Source organism: Mus caroli, unplaced genomic scaffold, assembly GCF_978045245.1.
Source record: "Mus caroli unplaced genomic scaffold, Mus_caroli_1 scaffold_4, whole genome shotgun sequence".
Taxonomy (NCBI): domain Eukaryota; kingdom Metazoa; phylum Chordata; class Mammalia; order Rodentia; family Muridae; genus Mus; species Mus caroli.
This window is the reverse complement of record NW_028227259.1, coordinates 40,276,120-40,296,750: the sequence shown is the minus strand read 5'-3', so window position 1 is coordinate 40,296,750 and position 20,631 is coordinate 40,276,120. Positions and strand designations below refer to the sequence as shown.

The 20,631-nt window shown below is 50.9% G+C and overlaps 1 protein-coding gene across 1 annotated transcript; it reads left to right on the top strand.

Moving 5' to 3' along the window:
* The first annotated feature begins 332 nt into the window (after positions 1-332).
* Positions 333-4,307, top strand: Msx1 (msh homeobox 1). Its single transcript, XM_021163656.2, has 2 exons — positions 333-1,011; positions 3,098-4,307. The coding sequence occupies exons 1-2, from the start codon at positions 543-545 to the stop codon at positions 3,538-3,540; spliced, it is 912 nt and encodes a 303-aa protein (XP_021019315.1). The 5' UTR covers positions 333-542; the 3' UTR covers positions 3,541-4,307.
* The last annotated feature ends 16,324 nt before the right edge of the window (positions 4,308-20,631 follow it).

Sequence of the window (20,631 nt, the reverse complement as noted above, 5' to 3'; positions counted from 1 at the left end):
GGAGGACGACTGGCAGAAGAGAAGGACTAGTAAAGAAAAGTCTCTCTGGAACTTGGTAGAATCCACATCCAGGAGTGTGGGGGTCCAGCCGGACCGATGCCCACCCGACTTAACTAGGCGGAAAGGCTCCCCAGGTACCTCCGGCTCTGTCCCGCCTGTGCGGGTCGGGCCCTTCCCGGAGCGCCCCTAGGCCGAACGCGCCTCGGGGCACGAGCACGGCCCAATGGTTCTTCCCGGGCCCGCCCCCTCGCGCTCTGATTGGTCGCTGCCACGCTGGCCTTGCCTTATTAACAAGTTCTCAGGGGAGCGGCGGCGGACCCGGAGCCGGCGAGTGCGCCTGGGAGCTCGGCCTGAGCGGCGCAGGGATCCAGGCCCAGCTCGCTCGAGTTGGCCTTCTGGGGAAGCCGCAGGAGGCTCGCGCGCGAGAGCCGGCCGGGCCAGGAACCCGGGAGCTCGCAGAAGCCCGTCGCGCTCCCAGCCCGCCCGAAACCCATGATCCAGGGCTGGCCGGAGCTGCGGCTGGAGGGGGGGTCTGGCTCTGCATGGCCCCGGCTGCTGCTATGACTTCTTTGCCACTCGGTGTCAAAGTGGAGGACTCTGCCTTCGCCAAGCCTGCTGGGGGAGGCGCTGGCCAGGCCCCCGGGGCTGCTGCTGCCACCGCAACCGCCATGGGCACAGATGAGGAGGGGGCCAAGCCCAAAGTGCCCGCTTCACTCCTGCCCTTCAGCGTGGAGGCCCTCATGGCCGATCACAGGAAGCCCGGGGCCAAGGAGAGCGTCCTGGTGGCCTCTGAAGGGGCTCAGGCAGCGGGTGGCTCGGTGCAGCACTTGGGCACCCGGCCCGGGTCTCTGGGCGCCCCGGATGCGCCTTCCTCGCCGCGGCCTCTCGGTCATTTCTCAGTCGGGGGACTCCTCAAGCTGCCAGAAGATGCTCTGGTGAAGGCCGAAAGCCCCGAGAAACTAGATCGGACCCCGTGGATGCAGAGTCCCCGCTTCTCCCCGCCCCCAGCCAGTAAGTAGCCAGACCTGGATGGAGAGCGAAGGGGCCAAGAGGGGGTGTGGGGCCCGAGGGCGCCAGGCCGCGCGCCGGCGCCGGCTTGTCTCGGGCGTCGGCGTACCTGCAACTGGGTACCTGGAGGCCGTGCAGAGGTTGCGTTGGCGGGAAGACCGCCTTTGAGCCTCTTCCCACTCCCACCCAGGAAGAGAGTTAGAGGCCTAAAGCAGGCAAAGCTTAGTCCGCGCTCCTTGCCTTGGCGCAGTGCCTCCGAGCCTGTCACTTCACTTGTAGCGCGCGGGTGTCCGTGGACCCTCTTATTCTTCCGGTATCAGGACACCAGGGGTGCCCTGCTCCTCCACCTGACCCTAAACTCGGTTATTTTGCACCTCAACTTGGATAGGCGCTGCGGCCAGTCCATCCTAGCTCTGCGGAGTTTCACTTTCTACTGGTAGACAGCTGTAACCTCGCGCTCCCCATTTAAAGAACCTCTCAAAGGGTTCCGGAGCTATGCAAAACTCCTGCCCCACCGCGCATCTAATTTTAAGCAGAAACTTGGTGTTTTGGAAGGGTGGATGATTTAGCAAGAGGGGACAATCGCGGACTAGTGGGGGATGGTGGTGGTGGTGGTGGTGGTGGTGGAGACAAGGCAGCCAAAAGAGCTCCCTATTAACCGCTTTGCTATAGTGTCCGAATGTGTTGGACCAGGCTTTCGAAGCGGACCCAGCAGCCAGCGACATGTTCCAGGATAGTCCTAGGTCCTTGCGGCCCTTAGGCTTCCTTTCTCCAGCGAACCCGCTCGAAGATATTTCAGGAGCACGGGAAATTCCCAAGTTTTCCTCGTTTCCTCCGATTATTTCGCCCTACATAATAGCGTTGCAAATTCAATGGCGTGATGCTGAGGAACGATTTTTATCTGGGGATTAAACGTCTTTGAAAAGACAGCCCCTCCCTGGGCCTAACGCTTGAGGAAGGTGGCCCAGAGCCGGGCTGTTGCTGCTGACCAAAGTGACATTTCCCTATGAACCCACCCTTCTTTAGGGCGGCCTGGTGGAAAAGGACTGTGGGGCCAACTTCCCGGACTTGCCATGGTCTGAGCTGGGAGAGAAGTGGGGATGCTAACTGGAGATTTCGTTTGACTCACATCCTGGTGGTCTGAGGGCCCAAAGGATTATTATTTTATCAGAGCTTAAAAAAATGCATAGTTAGGCAAAACCCGAAGATGTTCTCAATAACCAAGTGTGTGTGTGTGGGGGGGGGCGTGTTTGTTTTATCCTGTAATGATTTTGTTAGGCATAGCAGGACTGAAACTGGTCCTCTAACTAGGCCTGCCCAACAGTGACAGCACTCTGTTGGAGATTTAAGCTTTACTCAGGAAACTGAAAGAAGGCAGGTGGATGTTACCAGTTTCGTCAGACTGGGGACCCTGCCCCCCCCCCCCCCCAACTCCCGATACACACTATGCTTGATGTGGTCCCAGGCGCTGAGGTTTGGAGAGGCTGTAGGGAAAACCGTGGGCAACTGAAATGGCAGATACCTACATAAACAGCTCCATACATATTTTAGAATTGTCACAGTGTAACCTCTTGGATGGCTCTCTAGTTTGATTGGCCCTAGTGTCCAGGAGAAACATGTTGTTTGATAGAAAGTGTGGAGTTTCAAGATCCATTCTATGCGATGCAAAGGCCTAGCCCCAACGCGGTGCATTTGTCGGGCACAAATACAAAGTGTAACTCTATGGTATGAAACCTGGGTGACCTTGGGCTGGGCAAAGGGCCCCTGAGTGTTTTATGACCACCCCCTGCCCCCAGCCTTCATCTTTCCACTGTGAGAGGCGCAGAAGAGGCACCTGGTGGGGAAGGCTTGACTTTAAGGCAGGTTGGCACTGTCTCTGCCCAACTGTATTCCAGCGTTGAACATGCTTAGATTTCATCTAGCATTTTAGCAGGCAAGAGAAAATATTTCTCAAGTGCCTCACAGTGTCCAGCACAGACGCGTCTGAACAAAATTAATGCCCGGAATGTTTTCTGTTCCTTAGTAAAATACTCCGGCAAGACTATCTTTAACTCCTTGCTTTTTTTTTTCCTCTCTCCTGGCCCCCTAGGACGGCTGAGTCCCCCGGCATGCACCCTACGCAAGCACAAGACCAACCGCAAGCCCAGGACGCCTTTCACCACGGCTCAGCTGCTGGCTCTGGAGCGCAAGTTCCGCCAGAAGCAGTACCTGTCTATTGCCGAGCGCGCGGAATTCTCCAGCTCGCTCAGCCTCACCGAGACCCAGGTGAAGATCTGGTTCCAGAACCGCCGCGCTAAGGCCAAGAGACTGCAGGAGGCGGAGCTGGAGAAGCTGAAGATGGCCGCGAAGCCCATGTTGCCGCCTGCTGCCTTCGGCCTCTCCTTTCCTCTTGGCGGTCCTGCAGCGGTGGCTGCAGCTGCGGGCGCCTCACTCTACAGTGCCTCTGGCCCTTTCCAGCGCGCCGCGCTGCCTGTAGCGCCCGTGGGACTCTACACTGCCCATGTAGGCTACAGCATGTACCACCTGACTTAGGTGGGTCCAGAGTCACCTCCCTGTGGTGCCATCCCCTCCTCCCCGCCACCTCTTCGAGCAGAGTCCTAGGAGTCCTTCCTAGGAAGCTCTGCTGCTCTATACCACCTGGTCCCTTCTCTTAAACCCCTTGCTACACACTTCCTCCTGGTCATGGCTTCCTAAACCTCCTTCTTCCTCATCTGACCCCTTCTGGGAAGAAAAAGAATGGTCGGAAGTGTCTAGGTTTTTCGAGAAAAATCTAGATTTACACGCGCAAGTTATAAATGTGGAAACTAAGGGTGCAGAGGCCAAGAGATTTATCCGCGGTCCCCAGCAGAATTAGAGGCTGAAGGAGACCAGAGGCCAAAAGGACTAGAGGCCATGAGACTCCATCAGCTGCTTCCGGTCCTGAAACCAGGCAGGACTTGCACAGAGAAATTGCTATTTGGTGCTTCAAGAGATGAGCCCAGCCCTATAGAAAGCAAGGAGCCCAGCTCCTTCCACTGTCAAACTCCAAGCGCTTTGGCAGCAAAGCATTGCTCTGAGGGGGCAGGGCGCATGCTGGTGCTTCACGGAGGTAGGTTGAAGAGACTTTCCCAGGACCAGAAAAAAGAAGTAAAAAGAAAAACAAAACAAAACAAAAAAACCAAAATCTGTTTCTATTTAACAGTACATTTTCGTGGCTCTCAAGCATCCCTTTTGAAGGGATTGTGTGTACTATGTAATATACTGTATATTTGAAATTTTATTATCATTTATATTATAGCTATATTTGTTAAATAAATTAATTTTAAGCTACAAGAAATGATGTCTGCGGGTTTAGTTGTGTGTTTTATTGTCCCTTCTTTCTCTTCACATATACAATTGCATTCCTGTTTGGTAGTTTTACACTAGCAACTTTCAGCAGTGACAGGAAGATGTACAGCCACCATCTTTTGGGCACACAGGAGAGATTTGCTTTATTAACACAGTCAGATGGAGAATTGGAGCAATTGCCTAGGATAATTAGGCTCAATTTTCCAATTCACTTTAAGCTGAAATAGACACTTGCTCTTTCTACCAATAAATAACCCACTCTTCCTCCCACCCCACCCCCCTTTTAAACTGTCTATGAAAGCGAAGTGACTTGGCTCAAATGGTTTGATGACTGTCAACAGCTAATCCAGACAATTCCATCCCCTCAAACCTGTTTTTCCTACTGAAGGGGTGGAGGTGGGGGCCTGGGCTAAACCTTCTAAAGAGTCACCAGTGTGGAGACAGTGTATGAAGTTTCATTCTAAGCTACTTAAAGAGCTTTGCGCAGCTAGCCCAGCCTAGCTCCACGGAAGAGTACTGAAAACCTACTGAAAACCGGGGGCTACCCTGTGCCCCAGCCCTGCTCTCCTGCCCCCATAAACTGGGTTTTTCTTTTTAATGTCGTCAAGTTCAGGCTTCCAAGAAAAACATATTTGAGTAAGTGCAAGTTTAATATTTGAGGGAAAATTCTGCAAGGATACCAAAGACAGAAAATCACTCACCCCCACTTCACTTTCTTGTGTACCGAACCTCCCCCTTGGGTCGCATCAAATCTAGGTGCTTCCCCAGATGGTGGAAGATTGAATATCCAAATGTAAGAGAGCCCTGGGCAACCTAGTCTAGAGCTGTCAAGAGGGGGAACCCAGAACTCTAATACCTGGTGTTGGACTTGGAAGGTATGAAGGTCTCCACAATTAAAGCATAGAAATTGTGTCTGCTCCCAGGCTCAGTTTGGCCTGGGAATTTCGCGAGAGACTGAAGCTTCCTGTAGGCGTTGGAAGTGTTCTGCACTGGCTCCAAGCAGCTCCAGAGGTGGTCTTGGGTCCTTCAGCCTGCTGTATCTGGAGTTATGGCTCTGTTTCTCTGGCTATTTGTCACACCCTCTTCCCTAAAAGAAGAAGAAACCTGTCGCTGGATCTTGGTCCTAATACTGGGGCAGTCTGGAGGATTCAGGAAGTGACCCTCAGTCTCTGGGCCTCTGGAAGCAAATCTAGGACCTGGGTCCTGATGGAATAACCACACCTTCAAGGTTGGGATCTCGCACCACATGCTCTGTAGAGGCACTTGGAAGCTTAGATGTGCATCCTTCTTGCTGTCAGTCACACAGATTAAGCAGTTTAGGGACAGCCTTGTACAGTACACCCCAACCCCGTGATATACTGGGTTCCTTTCTAGAAAGGCCCAGAAGACTGATTCAGAGCAGTCTCTTCGTGGGTCTCAGTTCATCCGTGGTCTAACCTGCCTCAGCCCGTGTGACCTTTTCATATGCAGGCAAGGTCATGCTATCTTGCTGTACCTCAGTTTTCTCTCCGGGGAAACGGTCTGAGAATCCTCATTATCCTCTGTTAGAATTTGGGGAATGTGTTAACCTGCACTGGATACTGCAGAATATTCCCGGCGACTGCGTTTGCAACTGGCGCTGTATTCTCAGCGCGCACGGGTCCTTTTCCTCACGCAGAATAGAGCAATGGCGGGGTAGGATTCTGTGTCTCCTCCTGCCTCCTCTGAGTTTAGCAATTTAGGGTCGAGGCAAATTTAGAGCAACATAATTGCTGTAATGAGCAACGGTTCGCGTTCTGCAGACGCGCAGTGGCTCCAGCTAGGCGGTAGCTGCAGGCGAGGCGGGCGCGCCTCCTCTTCCCCCTCCCGAGCCTCCCTGGGACCCCCGCCCGCAAGCGCCTTGGCCTTTGGAGGCAGTCTTGGGCTGGGGTTTCCTTCCAGTACCGGGTCCGTTCATTTTTCTGCTTAATTTTTTTTTCTTTCAGCAGCCCTTTCTTTGTCCCATTTCTCATTTTCCAATTCTCTTTCCAGACCCGGCGTGTACACAGAAAGTGCTCAATAGGTGTTCGCTGTATCTGAGCAGCCCACTGGTTTGACGTCCAGATTTGGAAGCTGCACAGTGAGGCAGAAATTTGCGGCCGGGTGGTGGATTCTGCTTCTTCATGGCGGTTACCATAACTGGGGTTCCTTGTCTATCCAAGCGAAAGTGATGTCTATAGCGGGCCCTTGACTTGGTCCTTTGCGGATCAATGTTCTGATCTAGCTAACGTGTGGTCTCGATCGCAGGGGGCGGGGGAAGGCACTGGGTCACCATCTAGGGCACTGGAGGGCTGTGGTAGAATAGTCTGTTCTTGGGATCTGCTGTGCTGAGCACGTTACTTGTACGTGCAGGCTGTGTCTCTCCTTCGCTCAAACCCAGATTTCTACAGCTTTTTGGGGGACTCCCATGGCCCAGAGAGGTGGCGGATACACAACTAATGAAGGGACAGAGTAGGGATTAGATCCGACTTCACTTGGAACCTACGTGTTCCTGATCCCAAGCCTCTGTAGCTGAGGATCACTGGATGCTATGACAGTTCTCGCACAAAATGTGGGTGTCCCGGGAAACTAGCCACGGGTGATCTGGGCCCCAGTTGTGACTTTAACTCTTCCCATGACCACACGCAAGCACTGTTCTTGGAGGCCTGAGAGGGATGTATGTATCCCTTGCCCGGCAGGCTGTCTGCACTTGCGTTTTTTTTTTTATTTGGTTGGGAAGATCACCGAAACTCAGCAAATTCTGTTTCTGACGACGCCACAGAACTGGAGCGGCCGCTCCAGCGTGATAACTGGGAAGGGGTGACACTGGGCAAAGTCGGGGACTTGGTGCACCAGAGCTCTGGTCTTGGGTAGCTAGGCTTAGGCGGTCGCAGCCCGGGAGGCTGGGTGGGGCTTGCATTTCAGACTGCCTAGTTTCTGGGTTACGTGGCTCGGATAGCTGATTCTGGAAGGACAACCCAGGCCGCCCAGGAGCTTACAGAAGACCAGGCGTCCTACCGCGGGGCCCCTTTAGTGACCCGAGGCCCCTAGGTGAGCCCGACTGGTTCAGGTCTGCGCCCCGCCAGAGCCCTCAGGGGCGCAATGGGGAGCTGTGAGGAGAGGCAGCGGCCGCCTTTCAACTATTCGGCTGGCGCCGGCCTGGCCAGGCCCCCGGGGCCGCAAGTTCTTCCCGGCTCCGGCTCCGTCCTGTCCTCCCAGTCGCTCTCTTCTTCACAACAGTCCCCCTACCCTTCAAGCCATCGGGAGCACCTGACCCCACCTCCCACAGTCAAATGTTCACTCTCCTCTTCTGCACCCCCATGCTTGCATCCGGACTCCTGGGGGGGGATCCCTTCACTCTGTTCGACAGCTCCGGATCCCCGGTTCTCGCGGCCCTACAGGGCCCTGGCCACACGCCTGCCGTCCTCCGCCACAGCGCCACCCCGCGGCCTCAGCCTCCTCTTCTCAACGTCAACTGCCGACAAATTCCCTTGCCCAATGCCGAACACAAGCAGAGCCTACAAAGTGCTTGTACACACATGACCCATACACATCGTCGAAACACACCAGCACACCTTTCAGCAAACACACAAAGTCAGCATGTGCATCCCAGACGCACAAGTCAGACTCACACAGATGCCCAACACATGTCTAACCATCACACATCATACACAAAATCAGTAGATGGCACATACACTTCAACAGACACACCACCTTGGGCAGGGCACACAGCCCACAGCCACACAGCCACACACAACCGGCAGAAGCATACATTACACACACAGCCAACACTCATCCCCAAAGCCTACTCGCTAGCATCCAAGATAAGGCCCTAGTTCATAGAGGCAAACTTCACCCTGTCAAGGCCACCTTCTAATGTCTCTAGAAAGTCAGAGACTTTAAGGCCTACTGAGAGAGACAAACTTTCATGAGGAAAAAGAGGGATAGGAGAGAGACAGGCAGATGAAGAGAAAGAATTCCTTTGGTGTGTGGAGAGATTGAGGGAAAGATCCAGCAAAGCCTGTCAGAGAGCAGAACGGGTCTCAATGGGAGATGTGGAATCACAGCATTCTAGCATCCTAGGTGCTGGGGGCAGGCACCAGAGGAGCACCAGAGGAGCACTATGCAGAGGCACACATGTAACTGTTTATGTATGAGTGCTTTGGTCCTCATACACATGTGTGTGCACGGCCAGTTCTAGGATATAGAGCTTTCATGGGTGAGGTTGAGGAATGCTGGGAAGTTCCTCCCTTCAACATAAGGAGCCTTCATCCCCCTTCCCCAGAGCAGAGCTTCTGCCCTGCGTTTGGCAAAGCCTTACATGCCTTCCCAAGATGGGGCTCCTACGGGACCTGACCCTGCTTACTCTGTGACAGTACTCGGGCCCAGGATCAGGACCATCTGTCCAGCATGTCAGGCAGGCCCAAAGATGTGGGTGCTGCTAGGAACAGCCAGAATACCACTAGATACTGCAGTCTATCAGTGTCTGACTGTCTGATCTGCAGTTGTCTGCCTGGAGATCCTCGTTTTAGACTTTTGAGGCCATGTGATTTGAGGCAAGTTCCTTAAGTTTTCTGGGCCTGTCTCTTCTCCATATGCCAAGTGTAGGATGTTCCTGTTTCCTTGTGGTCACGGGAACAACAGGAAAGGCTTTGCAATGTGTGTGGCCCTTCCACCAACAAATATCCATTGTGAACTCTTAATAAAGCAGTCAGAATTGTGTCCTGGTCTTCCAGGAGACTCCAGAGAGCCAGAGTGTGCCAACCACTCAGGTCTGAGATGTGGGGCTCAAATCTGGGTCTATCCCTAGCTGGATGGTGACCTCTACCTAGCAATTTACTACAGCTCAGAAGCTTTGATTACACCCATATGGCTTTGCGCAGGGTACATAACACATCTGAACAGGCACAATAATCAGAGTTCCCTTTGGGCTTTAGTTAGAAGCAAATTTAAGGGTCTGCCTGCCCTCCATTCCTGATCGTTGGGGCCAGAAAAAACAAAGGAGCCACCATACCACCTCCATCTTGGTTTTGGACAACACTTCAAAGATACATTGTTGCCGTCCATGGGCTAACCATCTCTTTTTGACATGAGAAAATCAGACTGGAAGGAGTTGTGGGATTTGGTCTAAAATTTAGGCTAATTGAAGCTAAATAAATGTTCAGTGATGCATTCAGGACACCTTAGCAAGTAAATAGGAATTTCAGGAAGAGATGAACCTTCAAAGGCAACAATGGATAGCATCCTCTTGTCTTCCACAGCTGGCAAGCTCAGCCTTCCCCAGGGGCAACTCGTGAACTGAAAGCTGAAGTTAGGGGAATGGGGTTTGAAGTCGGGGTTCAAAGAACATCCAAGAAAAAGCTTCCCAGAGGTAGGTATCTGAGTGCAAGGGTCTTAAGGAAAAGCCATGCTGGCCAGGTTGGAACTAGCCTCTGGTAGTTGAAGCTTGTAGACCATAGGGTATTGGTGGTATTTCCCTGTCCCTCTGAGCACTGTAAAGAGAGATAGCCTCAAGGTAGGAAGGGCACTGGGACCCAGTTCCCTGGAAAGTGATGGTGACCTACTATAGAAGTTGCTGGGAGGTACCTCCTTCCCCCATGAACATGTCTTCTCTGTGTGTGCCCCATAGTAGTCAAAGATACCAGGAGAGACCTTCTGACCTCTTGGAATGAAAGACCCAAGGCTCAGAGAACCTTCTTTTCAGAGCTCCTGCAGCTGGGCCATGAGACCCAGGGCCTGATCCCCAGCTCCATCCAGGAGCCTCTGAAGCTCAGTTGTTGTTGTGCATCTGAGCCTCAGCTGGGAGGTGGAGTCGGTCAACTGCTGTTCCCAGTCCTGCCTGCTTGCTTCCTCTGACACTGAGCTGATCCCCTTGGCCCAGCTGGGTGCCAGCTGTGTGGTCTCAGAGCTTAAGTCATCCAAGTCCTTCCCTGTGTCCATTGCATAACCTAGGGAACCTGAGGCCTACCCTTCCCAGCTCCAGTGCAGGGAAAGAAATGCAGTGAATTGATCAAGGGGCATGTGTCAAAGCCTGTGCCAAGGTGACTTTAATCCTGCAAAGGGCCAGGTAACAGAGGGGTGAGTGTTAGCACTGCCACCCCCTTGTGGCCACAGGTATGCTGTCACTCATCAGAGGTTCAAACTGAGAGGGTAAAGGAGTCACAGGTCGGTGCATTTCAGGAGGCTGTGCAAATGCCAGGATGGGGGATGAGGGTGGAGATAGGTGTCGGTGTGGGGTGTTTGAAGGGAAGAGAGGGACACTGGGGAAGGCCTGCTCCAATTTCCTGATTCTGCCCTTGCTGCCCACTACACAGGAGTGGGGACCCGAGTCTCATTTCTGGCCCTGTAGTCATCTCTTCTTTCCTTGCTCTCTTCCTCCCTCCATCCCTAGCTAGGATTTTATTCATTCTTCGGATTCTGCTGTTGAGTATACCCATCAACTTCCTCTTTCCCAGTACATCCTGGCCCCATCAGCTCAGAGCACACATTCTTTGCACTGGATTCTGCACCAGGGGTCTTATAGGTGCCAAAGGATTTAATAGTGTGTGTGCCTCTAGAGGGAAATCCTGCATCAGTCAGGCATCACTCCCAAGGGCACCAAGCAGTGACCTGGGGAGTCAGGATTCTCACTTGGACTCCCAGCTTTCCCTGGGCTCAGTGGGTGTATGTACCTGCCCACGGAGGAAGGAGGGACAGCCAGTGGCTGCTCTTCCCAAGGCCTTTCTGCTCCCCACTCTCACCAGCACCCCAGGAGCCAGATCTTCAGATGACATGTCTTCTAGTTTCCTTAGGGGTAAGTAGGGCTCCTGTGGTCAGGCTGTGGCCTGGGCAAGTGGAGTGCCTAGCCCGATCTGCTAGGTCAGCTTCTGCGTGCACCTCGTGGGCAGGTCCACTGGTGAGTTCCTGGGGCAGAGTTTGTTGTGGCCCCATTTCTGGCAGGAGATCCCTGGATCTCCTTGCAGCTGTCTGGGGAGTTAGAGAAGGACCAGAGTGTCCTCTGTGGACTCTCCACACCCTTTTCTCAGTTCTCCCCCTTCCCTCGCTTTATATTACAGTTGTAGATACCTTTGGTTTCTTCTGAGAAAGGGTCTCTTGTGTAACCCAGGCTGCCTCGCACTTCTGATTCTCCTGCCCTTCCCTTCCAAGTGTTGGGACCACTTGCTTCTTCTTTTATTTTGTTTTAAACGTGATGGATCTAATTCTTCAGGTTGAATGGTATAAGATGGTTGGGTTGGTTTCCAAGGACACAGGTTTAGTTCACCAACATTTATTATGCAAAATGAGTGTTTTTCCATGAAGGTGACTAGCACCAAGGACAGTGAAAGGTAAGCCACCAAGCCAGGTCAGCTTACAGCTCGGAAAGGGGCTGTGTTAGTGTTCTTGTGACCAAACCCTTGACAAGCTACTTAAGCTATTTAAGGGAGAGAAGGTTTATCTTGGCTTACACTGTAAGAAGGGAAGGCATGGTGGCCTCTGGGAGCTGAGAGCTAGAGACAATGGCTCGAGCTTCCTTTACTGCCCTTTGGTGACTTGATGTAGCCAGAAGGTCAGCATTCCAGGTAGAAGCAGCAATTGCAAAGTCCCTGAGGCAGGGCCGTCTGTGCTGTGCCTGAGAGGTAGCCAGAGACCAGAGAATTCATGCAGTAAAGGTGATTGGAAACCACAGGGACACAGGAGCCGAATCACAGGGTTTGTATATATGCATGTATATACATGTGCATCTATGTGGAGGCTAGAGATTGACTTTTGGGTGTCTTCCTCTATCACTTTCCACCTGATAATTTCCAAGATCTTGAAATTCACTGGTTTGGCTAGACCATTCAGCCAGTGAGGCCCAGGGGTTCCCCATCTCTCCCCTCCCTCACAAGCACCATGATCACAGGCATACACTGCTGTTCCCTGCTTTCTATTACTACCGGATATTGAACTAGTTCTGGTGCTTTTTAATTTTAATTTTTATTCTTATTTTGTGCATATGGGTGTCTGCCTGCATGTATATTTATGCACCATGTGTGTGCAGTATTCACAGAGGTCAGAATGAGGCTGTGGGTCCCCACTGGAACCGGAACTGTATCTGGTTATAAGCCTCCAGGTGGATTCTGAGAACTGAATCCGGATCGTCTGAGAAAGCAGCCAGTGCTCTTCACCCCTGGGCCACCTCGCCAGCCCCTCTCACACTTTTGTGACCCACACTATACCAAATAAGCCATTTCCCCATCTTATCCCATAGAGGCTTGTGGGCTAGGGTAAGGGCTACAGTTAACTGTGAGCAAACCAGGAAGCCATTCAAGGGTAGCCTGTGGGAAAAGTGATCTGAGTTAAATAGTCATGTAGTGCCTTCCCACAGCACTTGTGGAAGCAGATAAGAAGAGCAACCAAGCACTAGGGGCATCACTAGGAGCAGGTTTGGGGGTTTTATATAGCCAGTGTCTGCTCGCTACTTCCTGTCTGTCTACTCTCTATTTCCTGTCTACTCTCTACTTCCTGTCCACTCTCTACTTCCTGTCTACTCTCTACTTCCAGCCTGTGATCACCATGCCTTTCTCTCCAGCCACTATGCCTTCCTAGTTTATGCCGGGCATGGTCCTGAGGCCCAGATTGCAGCATTTGTGACTTAGATGGGTTATCCACCCATGAGCAGTCATAGCTCCCATAGGTGCCGTGCGTGACTGGATTCATATCCTATCTCTCTCCTCCACAGTGGACTGTGAACAGGACAGCCATAGACTGCAGGGAGGGGACAGGGCTTCCAGTAAAGGAGGACAGTGGGAGGTACTGCTTCTGTGACCTCATTAAGCCAAGAGTTTACTTTCTAATTTAAGTCTCCCACTGAACCAAGAATCAAGGAACCAATGGAGCCCTCTCCGATTCTCATACTCTGACATCAGAGTCCTCCCTCAACCTCACATTCTGACATCAGAGTCCTCCCCTATTCCTTACATTCTGACATCAGAGCCCCCCATTCCCACACTCTCTGACACCAGAGCCCTCCCCCATTCCCACACTCTCTGACATCAGAGCCCCCCACTCCCACACTCTGACATCAGAGTCCTCCCCTATTCCTTACATTCTGACATCAGAGCCCCCCATCCCCACACTCTGATATCAGAGCCCTCCCTCATTCGCACACTGACATCAGAGTCCTCCCTTAACCTCACATTCTGACATCAGAGCCCTCCCCCATTCCTACACTCTGACACCAGAGCCCTCCCCCATTCCCACACTCTCTGACACCAGAGCCCTCCCCCATTCCCACACTCTCTGACACCAGAGCCCTCCCCCATTCCCACACTCTCTGACATCAGAGCCCCCCATTCCCACACTCTGACATCAGAGCCCCCCATTCCCATACTCTCTGACACCAGAGCCCTCCCTCATTTCCACTGTCTCTGACATCAGAGCCCCCCATTCCCACACTCTGATATCAGAGTCCTCCTCCACACCTCCCATTCTGTGATATCAGAGCCCTCTGACATCCTTTGTCGACTGTAATCACCTTCTTCTTCTTCTTCTTCTTCTTCTTCTTCTTCTTCTTCTTCTTCTTCTTCTTCTTCTTCTTCTTCTTCTCTTCTTCTTCTTCTTCTCTTCTTCTTCTTCTTCTTCTTCTTCTTCTTCTTCTTCTTCTTCTTCTTCTTCTTCTTCTTCTTCTTCTTCTTCTTCTTCTCCTTCTCCTTCTCCTTCTCCTTCTCCTTCTCCTTCTCCTTCTCCTTCTCCTCCTCCTCCTCCTCCTCCTCCTCCTCCTCCTCCTCCTTCTCCTTCTCCTTCTCCTTCTCCTTCTTCTTCTTCATCTAGAAGACCTCTAACTTTTCCTTCTATTTTGTGGCATATGTGGAAGCATGATACTAGGAATTGGCCAAGTGTAGGTCAAGCTATTGAAGTGAAGCTGGCTTTCTGGACCTGGTCGCTAGCGGCCAGCTGTTTGCACTTGGGACTGTGTTTGCACCTCTCTGAGTTACCAGTCTTTATTTAGGCAGTAGGAGCTGGAAGGATTTCTGCCCCCACAGGATTGCCATAGGGGAGCAAATGAGTTGAATACGACATGATTCTAGCAGTGCTGGGGACTCTCCCTGAGCCAGCTGTCATGGCAGACATGGCTGTTATCTATGCTTTCCATTACTTACAAGAGCTGACTCTGAAGCCATTGTCAGAAGCAAAGCCCTGTCTCACTAGGAACTTTTGCCCTGCCATGAAAATCTAGGGCTCTTAGTTTCTACCAGGCTCCATGAGACTGTGGAAAACCATTCCTGCAGGGGGGTTGGGGTGAGGGGTGGGGTGGGGGTGGGGTGGAGAGTAGGAAGGTGGGGGACATTGTATGTACTACAGTGCAGGCCGGACCAGGCCACCCAGTCCACATACAGTTACAGAGAAGGATGGGGGTTTCTTCCATGCATTGGGAGGAAGGCAAGAGCCATTTCCCCGTGCTGAGCATCTGCTGGGGTCCTTGTGTCTGTTCCTCCACTTAAGTCACAGAGACAGCCCAGTGGCGTGGGTGTCTTCTTCCTGTCCCTCAGGGAATGCTGAATTCCAGAAGTACTGAACCAATTGCTCAAGAACCAAGTCTGGAATGAAGGTTTAGTTTGTGAAAGGGAAAAGCACACATCTCTTCAACTTGCTTATGCCAAAGCTTGCTGAAAGGGCCTGCAAATCTCAGAATATGGCAGAAAAATAAGAATTAAGTAAAACACGTAAAGAAGATTGTTGGGAATACAAAACAAACAACGAACTACCCATTTCCTGCTGGCTGTCACCGAGGACCGGGCTGTAAGTGACAGGAACTCTGACAAGCAGCCTTGGACTTTTCGGTACTGGCTGACTATAAGAGAATGTTAATGAAATGTTCTGAGGGTTTCTTTTCCTTGTTAAAATCTCATTTCAAATAATTCCATTCATCATCCTTTTTTCTTTCTTTCCTTTTTCTCCCTTTTCTTAAAACAAGGAACAAAAACAAATGTTTTCCAAAGCTTCAAACCAAGACCTCTGTGTGGGTTTCTGTCTCCCCGCCCCCCCCCCACAACTATTCCACGCCTCTTCCCAGAGGGGAATTCCCTCCCCCTCCCTGTCTGTTCTAGCTCTCAGCATCCTGCGGTCCCCCTGCTGTTCTCCTCAAATGCCAGCCCTGACCCCACAGGTGAGCAGAGTCCTGGGTTCAAGATGGGCAACTCTTTTGCCACGAAACTGAATTTTTATTTTAATATAAAGTACACAGCACGTTTTCCCTGAATGATAAGGAGGGACCCATAAGAGTACAAACAAGCAAACACAGGAGTGGATGTTCACAGTCAGCTATTGGATGTATCACAGGGCTCCCAATGGAGAAGCTAGAGAAAGTACCCAAGGAGCTAAAGGGATCTGCAACCCTATTGTTGGAACAACATGATGTACTAACCAGAACCCCGGAGCTCTTGTCTCTAGCTGCATATGTATCGAAAGATGGCCTAGTCGGCCATCAATGGAAAGAGAGGCCCATTGGACTTGCAAACTTTATATGCCCCAATATAGGGGAATGCCAGGGCCAAAAGAATGGGAATGGGTGGGTAGGGAAGTGGGGGGCGCTATGGGGGACTTTTGGGATAGTATTGGAAATGTAATTGAGGAAAATATGTAATAAAAATATTAAAAATCAAAAAAAAAGAGTACAAACAACATTCTCATTGTTTTCCATAGCTTTTTAAAGGTTTGCAAAATTAATTTAGTTTTGTTAAAAGACATTACACATAGTTTAAAGGTCAAATGGCAGGGTAGAGAGACTTACAAAGGAAAAGACCAACCCTACCCTCACCTTTCCCACTCCCAGCTTTCCTTCCAATAGAACCACTGCAATGCGGAGGGAGCCCCAGGAGCCATAGTTACAAGAGGGTTGTGAGATGCCCCATGGTGGTGCTGGCGTCTCAGTAGGGGAGGAGAGACAAATGGTTAGAACAGGTGATGGGAAGAAGCTGCTGAAGAATTTGGAGTCAGTGTGGTGGGTGACAGAAGCCACCAGAAACAAATGATCCCTACCTGGCCCAGAAGAGTTACAGCAGCCGCTTGGCTCGCCTTGGAGAGGTTGAGTCCCTGGGAACCGGACCCATATTTGTATCTCCTGGGTTTTATCCCCAGATGAATGGAATGAGGGCAGAACCATTCCAAGATACGGTCGAGGAGAAGGTTTTTATTGTAGACATGAGGGAGAGCAGAGCCAGAGGCAACTGGAAGAATCCAGTGGAGGGAGAGTAAGTAAGTTGTAGACTGAACCAGGCTATGAGAGGAGAGGGGAAAGGAGAGTCAGAGAGGAAGTGAAGAATGGAAGAGGAAAGAAGACCAAGAGGAGCAAGGGAGTGAAGGGCTGAAGCAGCGGGGCTGTACAGGGATGAGAAACGAGGAGGGGATGCAGGGGGGTGGGGTGAGGAAGGGCAGTTCCTGAGCTGGAGAAGTTTAGTGTAAACCGTGGCGGTGGTGTGAGAAGAGCTGATAGAAGCCATGGGGACTGAGTGAACCTGGAGGCCAGCATCCTCTTTAGTATGCCAAAAAGCAGCACAGTTATCCATTTGTCCTGTGTTGTTAATATTTAATCTCAAACCTCGGTTTCTACCCAGGCTTTGACCATTTAGTTCCTGGATCAAAGACACACACACAACATTTATGTTTATAATAAGCCTTAATCATCACTAGAGCTGGGCAGATACCTACTCTCTATGCTATTAGAATCTATTTCCTATTGTTAATCCAGAGCTGTTATTTACTATGTTTTATCTAGGCTGCTCTTAACTCCAATTGGCCAGTGCTCAGGGCCATGCTTTCTTGACTTCTAACCCATGGCGTCTTTCTCTGCTCTTCATCCTTTTCTCTTCCTCCTCTTGGTCTTCTCCAACCCCAAGCCCAGGAACACTAAGCCCTGCCTGTCTCAATTCTGCCCAGCTATAGGCTGTAGGCATCTATATTCACCACTCAGAAATAACCTGGGGGCAAGGTCACACAGTGTCACTTAGGTCTTTGTGTGGACTCTCTCCTGCCTGGGTCTTGGGGCTCACACTTAGCATTATAATTCATAGTAACAGACCAAACTTAACAGTCCTGGATTGCTTTTGGAACTGACATATATGCATTCATTTATTTAGCACACGTGAGCATGCACGTCCCCGTGGCAGGAGTGTGAAGGTCGAAGACCACTTGTAGGAGTCGGTTGGTTCTCTCTTTCCCCCATATGGGATGTGATCTGGGGACTGAACGCAGGAAGTCAGATTTGGCGGCAAACACCCTTGCCTGCTGGGCCATCTCGCTGTCCGCTAGATCTTTAACTTTAAACGACGACTATGTCTTCGGTGTTCTTTTTCATCCTTTATGCTTCCGCTTTTGTTCTTTTATTGTCAGTATCGACAGCGTGTCTCCGGAAGAGCGCATGCGTGCGCAGTCGGAAGGCAGGATGGGCCACTAGCAGCTCTCCTGAAGTCACCGACAGAAAATCCGGCCAGGGTTCTTGCTCTAACCGCCACGGTCTGATCCGGAAATCCAAACTGAGTGTGCTGTCAGTGTTTCTGTCAGAACCCAAAGGACACGGGCTTTATTAAGTTCGACTAAGCGACCTTGAATGGATTACTCAAGACTTTCTACCCAGTGAAACTCACCATGCTAGGTTTTCTACATAAAGAAAAAATAATAAAATTAAGACCTTAAAAAAAAGTTCCACCTTGCTCAGCACGTGGCTGGCCCCAGCGTGGAGCACTGTGACACGTCCTCAGGCAGAGTATCTTATTCCTTAGAGACTCTGCAGTGTGAAGCTGTCTCTGCTGCTTGCTGTCTTTCCCCCATCTCTGAGTCTCTCAGCTTCATCTTTCCTTTTCACAGGGAAAGACGCATGCGCAAAAATAGCAGGCGTTTCCTGGTCACGAGGAGGGCTCGTGGACCTTCGGGTTGCCTGAGTAGCTGATAAAATAGGGATCCACGCGCATGCAGCGGGGCAACCCAAATTATAACAAAGAGAACATGCGAATCCAAGCTGAAGGCAGGATCCCTGCTTCTAAACTGTTGCTCACAGGTTTTTGAGTATGCGGCCCTTACCTTGAGATAGAATATATCCCTGGCAAGGCCGTGTGGCTAAATCCCAGAGTCCTAGCCCCTCAGCGCCACTAGTAAGGAGTGCTACCAAAGAAAACAGGCCAACTCAGTCAAACAAAAGAAAAAGAAAAAATTTTTTCTTCTTCTATGCCTGATGTCTGAGTAGGGCGGGAGAGGTAAAGCGTCCATTGTTAAAATGGCCAGATATACCTGTAATCCTGACATTTGGGAAGCAGAGAGAGGTAGGAGGCTCTCATTTGAGGTCAGCCTGGGCTACATACTAGGTAAGAAAAGAAAAGGGAAGAAAGGAAGAAGAAAGGAATGAATGAGTGAGTGCATGTACATGTGAATGAATGAATGAACGAATTACTTTTTTTGGTGAAGATTGAAGGGACAAGGAGAAGACAGAGGGAAAAACAGATTATGTTGATGTAAACCTCAACTTGGGGCCACTCAGTCAAATGTGGAACCAGAGGTCACCCTGGAGGTCTTGTCCTGTGATCTCTCAGGCCTGGTGAGAGCTCTATAGGGAGCCCGCGTGCAGGTTAGTGTTTTGACAACTTGTCCCCAGGGGTTGGGGATTTAGCTCAGTGGTAGAACGCTTGTCTAGCAAGCGCAAGGCCCTGGGATTGGTCTTCAGCTCTGAAAAAAAAAAAAAAAAAAAAAAACCAGACAAAATGACAACTTGTCCCAAACTAGAGTCACCTAGGAAGAGATAACCTCAGTTGAGAAATTTTCTCTACTAAATGGCCCATTGGCATGTCTGAGAGGCAAATTCATCATCAATATATGGGGTGCAGCCTATTGTGGGTGTTCCCACCCCTGCACAGGTGGTCCTGGGTGTATAAGACAGCAGGCTGAGCAAACCAGGTGAAGCAAGCCAATAAGCACTGTTCGTCCATGGCCTCTGCCTCAGTGCCTGTCTCTAGGCTCCTACCTCAGCATCTGTCATCGATGGGCTGTGATATGGAAGGATAAGGTGAAATGAACCTTGTTTTCTTTAAGTCAATTTCTGTCGTAGTGTTTATAACACTAACAGAACCAGCAAGGACCCTGTGCATGTGGGTGGTGGGTACACAGTTTAAGTCTGTCTGTCTGTCTGCCTCCAATCTTAGAGCAGAGGGGGCTCCTGTTGTGCCTGCAGAGTATTCTCAGCCACTGGGTGCTCTTGAGATAGGGACAGGGGTATCCGGTTTTGTGACTGCAACTTCTGGGCTTCCCTGGACCTTCGTTTCCTTCCCCATGATGTGGAACAACCACCAAAATAACACGAGAAAACTTCCCGGTGCAAGTATAGATTAAAAATGACACTCTTTATGATAGCAGCGATGCCAGAGAGCCATCAGTACGTCCCATTCCATCACCCGACTGTTCTGGGCTACTGCTATGTTTTAGTGCTTGTCTTCGTGGTCGAGGTGAGGGCTGCCTCCTGGCAGGTTTCTTTCATGGTGACTGCTCACTTTTGCATAAGGCCTGGCCATAAGCACTTAATAAAACCTGGCTGGCTGGCTGTGCTATTGCCGCTGTTGATATGAGACAGCAAGAGAGGGCCTTGGTTTTTTGTTCTATGAATAGAACATTACTTAATCTCCATCTCCCTCCCCCACCCTTCCGTGTGTGTGTGTGTTATGGAATGGGTATGGAAACCACAGAAGACTTTATGGAGTGCCTACTCTCCTTCCATTGTTACATGGATATCAGGGATTGGAGTCAGATCATTAGACTGGCATTGTAAGCGCTTTACCCATCGATTCACCTTGCAGCATCTTCCTTTGACTTTAGAGACAGAATCCCTCACTGGGACCTGGAATTTGCCAAGCAGGCTGACAAGCCAGCAAATTCCAGATATCCTCCTATCACTTCATCCCAACACTGTGACAACAGGAATCACAAGGGATATACAGCCATGCCTGGCTGTTTACACAGGTGCCAGGGATTGAACTCAGGTCTTCATGCCTATCCAGCAAGCACTTTACTGACTGAGCTATCTGCACAAGCCCCACAGAACAGATTTGTCTCAGTGTCCTGTGGGGACCCTTGTCTCTCTTTCTCAACATTATCAAGCCCAGCTCTGTCCAAGGTCAGACTCTCTGGCACTGGGGTCCTCCAGAGCCCCAGATCCAGCAGTGGGCTGAAGTCATCACAGCTGAGATTAGAAGCAAGCTCATGACCCACATGAAAAGATGTCAGCATCAGGAGGAGGGAGGAGATATGTTTTGGCTGAAGCGCCCCCTGTGCCATTCTCGAGCGGTCTTAATAGAAGGA